The 8,183-nt window shown below is 48.0% G+C and overlaps 1 protein-coding gene across 1 annotated transcript in view; it reads left to right on the top strand.

Annotated features, from left to right (window-relative positions):
* Window positions 1–255: 255 nt before the first annotated feature.
* LOC107575902 (G-protein coupled receptor family C group 5 member B-like) overlaps window positions 256–8,183 on the top strand; it is a 21,455-nt gene continuing 13,527 nt past the window's right edge. Inside the window, exons 1-2 of the mRNA XM_016262217.1 lie at window positions 256–386; window positions 465–577. Of these exons, the coding sequence (XP_016117703.1) occupies window positions 296–386; window positions 465–577 (204 nt within the window). The 5' untranslated portion in view covers window positions 256–295. The remainder of the gene's footprint in view (window positions 387–464; window positions 578–8,183) is intronic.

The raw sequence follows: 8,183 nt of genomic DNA, 5'->3' as shown, positions 1-8,183 counted from the left end.
AATCATGTCACATAGCGTCGCATCTTGTCATTACTTCCTGTTTTTAGTTTGTTTAGAAGTATTTGGTCCGTGTTGCGTTCGTATTTCATTGAAATGGCACCAGAGTTCGTTTGGAACAAGCGGACCGAGACCGTTAAAAAGATGGATCTCGGTCCGCTTGTTTGGTGCGCACCAGGGTTCGGATAGCAGCGTTCACACTTGCTCAAATGAACCGCACTAACAGAGCAATCTCACCAGAGTTCGTATTAAGCCTTCAGCTCCAGACTATTTTGACACATCTCAGAATTCATCACGCATGAGAGAGGCCAGCCTTGATGAGGACATCCCACTTTCACACAGGCAGTTTGTGGAGAACCAGGGATACGCATTTGATGAAAATGCTGCAGGTACAACAAGGCACAAAGATTAATATATAATTTAATATACATTAAACAGATCCTAACATCCATCCTCTATTGTTGTAGGGTTGAGAAGTGGTAGCCATCATAACGGCAACACAGGAGCCAGACCCAGTGCACCCTTCAGAAGTAACGTCTACCAACCAACTGAGATGACCATGATACTAAATGGAGGAGCAGTGAGTACAAAACTTTATATTATTATAAATAGACCAAATAAACAAACCTGTAGAAACCTTATTCCTAGCTTATTACATCTGACAAGTAAGGAAAAAAGTAAAGTGATTGACTAACTAAAGCTTGAAACAAGCCTTGTCAAAACAGCATATTAAAGATTTCTGTTTTTATGTCTATTGGGACTACAGATCAGGACTGAATAAATATGTCATAAATTAAAAGTTCATCTGTATATTGGTTTTATCATAAAAGATCAAAGCTGATAGTTTGTGATGAGTCAGGTTTAAGTAACAGTATAACCCTCTGGAGGGAAAAAACTATCATGGGCTCCACATAGTTTGTTTTGATATGTGACTATACGTTGCACATAAATAATTTGGTTATAACTGCAGATTTGAAGAGCTACATGTTCATCATCAGTGCCTCAAATGAATGTGCCTGTGCCAACACTAGTCAGATCTTCCAGTTTCTTCTTCAGAAGGATGGTTTATATGTCCATGCTTTTTGAGAAGCCTTTGGCTTATCATTCGATTATTTGGATACTGTGTTTCAATGACTCACATTAAGTAGAGTTCGTCTTTGCTCAACCTGGAACACATTACTTTTTGTCAGTGTGTCATTCTGTGTCCTCAACACAGAAGTCCTTGGACATGCACAGTAAGTCTGTAATGGAGAGTGAGCAGACAGTTTCTCATGTTGAACCTGTTCTGCTTCATCAGGTGCTGCTGTGTTTCAGATGCCAACAGTTAAATTTAGAATTTTTTATGGCTCAAATGACTATAATGTTATACCCAGGTCTGCCTCCATGATGAGCATTCTGCTTTGGGTGCAGAGCAAGTGTGTATTGCAGTAGTCGGTGCACATCTCGGGTTGTTTGAATCTGAAAACAGGAATACAACAGGAAAACACAGTGCAGCTTCTCTTAGTAGCACCGGTTTGACTGTCCCACATTTGATTTTCGAACTTGGTATCACTCCTGGAGGAGCCTCCTTGGGAGAAATCTGTTTTCCAAGGCTTAGATAGGCTGACGTTAGGTGTCTCACTTAGGAGCACCTCTGAGCACTACAAGAAATGGCCGATGACTATTGGTGAGTGGAATTTGCATGCCAAGCCACTCCCTGTACATACGGGTATACAAAATGTTGGCATGCATCCACTCATTCAGGTTTGTGCTGAGGAGCCGAGAAAGCATCCTGGCATCCAGCAAAGTTCATGGTTGTGGCATGAGGGACATAACTTCTCTATTCCCTCCTTCAGAGAATTAAAATTTCGTGCTGTTCCCTTTCAGTCAGTCATGTTCAACGTTATGTTGGCACTGACATTAGGGGTTCCTATGGAGAGTGTGCCAGGACAGATGAACCTCAATCCGTAACCTGACCAATGCCACTTAAGCCAGCTAATCAACCAACTACAAAGGGCTTACTAAGGAAGCCAAAATAATGGTGTTCCGATATACTCACAATATTTGTTTCAGCAATCGTTGGGGTAGGAGTACTGAGCCCGGCAAGAGAATCCTCTGAATCCCACCTGCTGCTGGAGGAACTCGACCAGGTTTCACCAGATGGGGAACTTACTGGAAGAAGATAAGGAGCATGCATTTAGCTGGAGGAATGCCACTGCAAGCGACACACTGAGCCAGTCCTCCTGCAAATTTCCTGTTCATACTTGACACACGTGAGGAAACCGGTTCCACCCAGAGATTAAAGAATCTAGCAAAGGTATTAGGTGTCACCCAGCCCACATCTCTGAAGATGTCTGCAGGAAGAGTGCCTGGGAGGTAACACAAGTGGAGTGAGCTCTCACCCCCAGGGCCTTTGTCAGGGAGTAGAACAGCTGGCAGTGGGAAGACTCCTGGGAAGCAAACAGGTCCACTTGGGCTTCCCCGAATCAACTCCAAATCAGCTGGACAGCTTGTGGATGGAGTCTCCATTCTTCCGGACGGGTAAGCTGTCATGATAGCGCATCGGCTGCACGATTGTTCTCCCCTGCAACATGAATGGCATGCAGCAATTTGAGCCACATCTGACTACAAAGGAGGAGATGGTGGACGAGTTGTGACATGCAATGAGAGCATATCCCCGCTTGATTATTTAATATTACACAACCATTGTTGTCTGAGCAGACGAGTACATGCTTGCCTTGCAACTGTGGACGGAACCAGTACTGCAAACAATACTGCCAGCAGCTTGAGGCAACTGATATGCCACTGCAGTCAAGGTCCCATCCAGAAGCATGAAGCTGCGTGCCCGTTGCATATAGTGACCCAGCCCGTCCTGGAGGCATTTGTTGTTACAATGTGCCTCAACACTTGCTCCAGGGGCACACCTGCCCTTAGAAAACCAAGGTCTGACCACAGGCTAAAAAGGCGGTGACAAACGTCTCGGTTACGTATGGTAACCCTCGTTGCCTGAAGGAGGGAACGGAGACGTCACCGAGACGTTCCCTTTCAGTCAGTCACTCCGAGTCACGTCGGTGACCGACGAATTGGGATCCCTACCAAAGCTTCCGCTTCCATTGCCCTATGCGAGCCGCCTGCGCCCCTATCTGGTGTAGGCCGGGGCTCGGGACAAGTAGGTCCACTCACCATTTTTCAAAGCACCACCTTACTGAGTGAGATTGGATAACACTGGGAAAATTTACCCACTCCACTTGGAACAGGGATGCTGCAAAAGCCCCATCCTTCAAGCAAATACACATATAACATCCGATTAGGTGTATATGGAGAAACTGGACGTGATTATAACTCTTGGACAGACAGAAGTCTGCCGGGGAACACGGGCTCTAAGGCTATACCGTGGATTATACACATACGAAACCCGCTTAGGTCTCAATATGGAACCCGGCCTTCCACGGTTCACGCGGATTCATCGTGAAGGCCCGGCTCCAGACGTTCCGCTGCAGAGAGGACGACCGCAATCGGGCATCTCCAGGGGTCCTCTCTGCGAGAAGAACACCACTCGACGAACAGGTTCCACTTCAAGACGTAAGCGTGTCTCGTAGACGGTGCTCTCGCTGAAGTGATGGTGTTCACTACCTCCTGGGGTAGGTCACCTAGAACCTCCGCGTCCCGTCCAGGGACCAGACATGGAGTTTCCAAAGGTCTGACCGCTGGTGCCAAACGGTGCCCCGTCCATCAGTAGATCCTTCCTCAGAGGATTCGGCATGTGCTTGCCTTGTAAGCGCCCTTTGAGATGGTTCAAGGCAAGGCACACTGCCAACAACTCTAGGCAATTGATGTGCCAGTGCAGCTGCGAGCCCGTCCAAACCCCCGAGTCTGCATGCCCGTTGTACGTGGCACCCCACCCGGTGGTGGAGGCATCCGTGTAGACCATGGCATGCCTGAAGATCTGCTCTAGGGGCACCCCTGCCCGGAGGAACGCAAGATCTGACCACGGGGTGAAGGTTTGGCGACAGGCCGGTGTGACTTGGACCCGGTGAGTGCCGCGCTTCCATGCCCATCTCGGGACTCGGCCATAAAGCCAGTGCTGGAGCGGTCACATATGTAACAGGCCGAGCGGCGTAAGTGCTGCTGTGGCCGCCATATGCCCCAGGAGCCTCTGAAAAAGTATCAGTGGGACCGATGTCCTGCCCTTGAACATATTCAAGCAGGCTAGCACCGACTGCGCACGTTCCTCTGTGAGGCGTGCTGTCTGTTCGACCGAATCCAACTCCATACCGAGAAAAGAGATCCTCTGCGTCGGGGAAAGTTTGCTCTTTTCCCAGTTGACCTGAAGACCCAACAGGCTGAGGTGCCGGAACGCCAGGTCCCTGTGCTCGCACAACTGATCCTGAGACTGTGCTAGTATAAGCCAATCATTTAGATAGTTGAGGAAACGGAACACCCTGCTCTCTGAGGGGAACAAGAAGCTGCCTCCGCGACTTCCGTGAAGACACGGGGAGACAGGGACAGCCCGAAGGGCAGGACCTTGAACTGATATGCCCATCCTTCGAACGCAAACCGCAGAAATGGTCTGTGGCGCGGAAGGATCGACACATGAAAGTACGCGTCCTTCAAGTCGATCGTTGTAAACCAATCTCCGGGACAGACGCACCCGAAGATGTGTTTCTGCGTCAACATCTTGAAGAGTAGCCGATGAAGGGCCCGGTTCAAAACTCACAGATCCAAGATTGGCTGTAACCCACCGCCTTTCTTGGGTACAATGAAGTAAGGGCTGTAAAACCCCGACCTCATGTCGGATGGAGGGACCGGCTCTATCGCATCCTTCACCAGTAGGACTGTGATCTCTGCCCGCAGAACAGGGGCTTCGGCCGTCCTGGATACCGTTGAACTTGCACGGGCGCTGGGCGAACTGAATCGCATAGCCGAGGCTGATGGTCCGCAGAAGCCAGCGAGACTGGCTGGGCAGCGCTGACCAAGCGCCCATTAACCGTACAAGCGGAACCACAGCCATACCCGCAGTGGGGCAGCGAGGTGGAACACAGGAACCCAACTCGGGCGGCTTGTGAGCGCCCCAGAGAGGGGTGTGAGTGTGGGGTGCAAGGCTCACCTGGTTCCACGGGTTGGCAGAAGGGTGCGCGAGTAGGGCCTTTGTTGACGCTCTTGAACCGCCCGCTGCTGCCGGCTGGCGAAGGAGGAGGATGAGTGCGGTCCGGCGTTGGTCCGTCCGCGCCCGGCTCCACGGCGCCGCTCTTTTAGTGCTGAGGCGCACAGGGGAGATGGTCGCTTGCAACACGACAGGGGTAGTGGAGCCTGAAATGCACAGCCCACTTGACACTGGAACGACCACCGTTGAAGCGCCGTCTCGCCAACACAAGAAGATTCCGAGAGTGTGCTGAACTCGTAGTTCTTGAACAGACACAGTTGAGCAGAACGACGTTGTCGCTCGGCTCTGAAGCGAAAAGCTGGTATGCATTGCACCTGCTGCCTTATTATACTCACGCTGTGATTAACGGCAGCTGGATGCAATAATTGCATGCTAATGTGCATTGCCTCGTTTAGTTTACACTCGAAGTAGATTGGTCTATCTAAGCGATATCCAAATTCGTCGGTCACCGACGTGATTCGGAGTGACCAACTGAAAGGGAACCAGGGTAACGCCCACCAGGTGTGTGCTGTGGCACTATGCCCATCTCGGGACTCAGTTGTACAGCCAGTGCTGAAACATTCTCATATGTAACAATCCGTGCATCTGCATATTCCATATGCCCCAGGAGTCTTTTAAAACTTTTTTAGAGGAACCGCTGTTTTTCCCCTGAATGAATTCAGGCAGTTCAGCACTGATTGGGCATGCTCCTTTATGAGATATGCTGTCATGATTACTGAGTCTAGCACCATACTGAGAAAAGAGATGCTCTGCATAGGGAGAGCTTGCTGTTTTCCCAGTTGACCCTAAGCCCCAACTGGCTGAGATGCTCCCAGTGTTCGCACAACATATCTCATGAGTGAGCTAATATAAGCCAGTCGTCAAGATATCTGAGGACTCAGATGCCCTTCCTCCATTGTGGAGACAACTTATGCAAAGGCACAGGGAGACAGGGACAGCACGAAGGGGAGGACCTTGTATCGATACGCTCGACCCTTGAAAGTAAACTGAAGAAACAAAAAAACTTGAAAGTATGCATCCTTCAGGTTGATTGCTGCAAACCAATCCTGGTGCTGAACTCATGCAAGAATGTTCTGTTTTCTGGGAGTTTGCATTGAGATGGACTTGACCTGGGGCAGGAACACCACTGAACTGGTGAAGAAAGCACAGCAGAGACTCTACTTTCTGAGGGTTCTCAGAAAGAATAGTATTGCTCAGAGTCTGCTTGTATCCTTCTATCAGTCTACTATTGAGAGTATTCTTACTTACTGCCTTTGTGTGTGGTTTCCCAGCTGCACCATGGCGTATAAAAAAGAGATTCAGAGGGTCATCAGGACTGCAGAGAAAATCATTGGATGCCCTCTCACAACTTTGGAGGACCTTCACAGTTCCTGCTGACTCAAGAGAGCTCACAGTATTATAAAGGACTCATCACACTTAGGTCACTCTTTGTACCGTCTGCCTGATGGTAACAGAGTGAACAGAGCCATTAAAACAAGGACAAATAGATTCAAACACAGTTTTTGTCCAATAGCTGTACAAGCTTTAAATGCCTCAGAACAAATGTGAAGTAAGGGATTTGTGTATTTAGTATTTGCACAAATTCTGTAAAGAACACAAGTGCAATTTTGAATGTATGTACATTTTTTTTGGAGTGAGAGACTGAAAGTGATTTTCATTTGGATTGTTGGACAAATGAAAATAAAGGTATTTGTTCATTCGTTCTGCATCAACATCTTGAATGGAAGCCTGTGAAGGGCCGATTCAACACGCACAGATCCAGGATTGGTCGTAACCCACCGCTCTTCTTGGGTACAATGAAATGAGGGCTGTAAAACCCTGACTTACATCCCGGCTGGAGGGACAGGCTCTATTGCATCCTTAGCCAAGAGGACTGCGATCTCTGCATGCTGTGATAGACACCTTATCCTCCTCAGAAGCCCCGAATGAACCACTGGGTCCTTCATGGGACGGACTGGCATCTTCATCCAGGAGCTCAACGGTACTAAGCAGGACTTCTGTGAGGGCTGGCAAAGCGAAACCAGACTGGGTATAATTCAAGGGGAGCCTCATAATAAATGAGAGCCGCAAACTCATCATTTCCATGGACATGCGCTCACAGTGCGGACATGACCAATCCACAAAAGCCATCTCAGCATGCTTATGGCCCAGACATGTAAGACAGCAATCGTGCCAGTCATCAGAAGTAAGGAATCTACCGCACCCAGAAGTACACTGCTGTGAACACACTGCTGATCATGCCATCTAGAGACACAGCTGAGAAATTCCTGCAGACTGGTGTTCTTTGTTTTTTCTTGTAGTTCGTTTCTGGAAGAAAAGACGCTCATGAAGCAATCAGCTCTGGAGCAAAAATGGCACGCCACCATCTTATATACCCGTATGTACTGGGAGTGGCTTGACATGTAAATTCCACTCGCCAACAGTCATTGGCCATTGCATGTAGTGCTCAGAGGTGATTGGGGCTCCTAAGTGAGACCTCTAATTTCAGTGTTGACGGTGTCGAAAGTGACTGACTGAAAGGGGAACCATGGTTCAATATGTAAACAAGTATGGTTCATGGCTCAATATGTAAACAATGTGCAAATGAAACACATTATTCAGAAAAATGGTTATTATTCAGAAATATAATAAATATTATTCAGAAATATTATTTGTATCCATTATGGGAAAGCATATTATAATCTGACAAATATTTTGTGCAGTATATTTAATAGTTTGCTTGAAACAGCTTGCAAGTCCCTTAAAGGGGTCCTATTATGCTCTTTTACAAAGTCTTGATTTTGTTTTGGGGGTGTACTAGAACAGGCTCTCATACTAGGTTGTTCGAAAAACACATTATTTTTTTTACATATTTTATATTATTACAACACCTCTCTCCCCAGTCTGGCATGAACGGCTCAAATAGTTCCTGTATCAAATGAAGGCCCGCCTTCTGAAATACGAAATGTGCTGTGATTGGTTAGCTGGACCAGTGTGTGCTGTGATTGGCAGCACTGGACGGGAAATGTCATGCCCCTTACCATAGCCTCCTGCTAGCTTTAGT

The sequence above is a fragment of the Sinocyclocheilus grahami genome, unplaced genomic scaffold (assembly GCF_001515645.1).
Source record: "Sinocyclocheilus grahami isolate Dianchi unplaced genomic scaffold, SAMN03320097.WGS_v1.1 scaffold2991.1, whole genome shotgun sequence".
Classification (NCBI taxonomy): Eukaryota; Metazoa; Chordata; class Actinopteri; order Cypriniformes; family Cyprinidae; genus Sinocyclocheilus; species Sinocyclocheilus grahami.
This window is presented reverse-complemented; position numbering and strand designations above follow the sequence as displayed.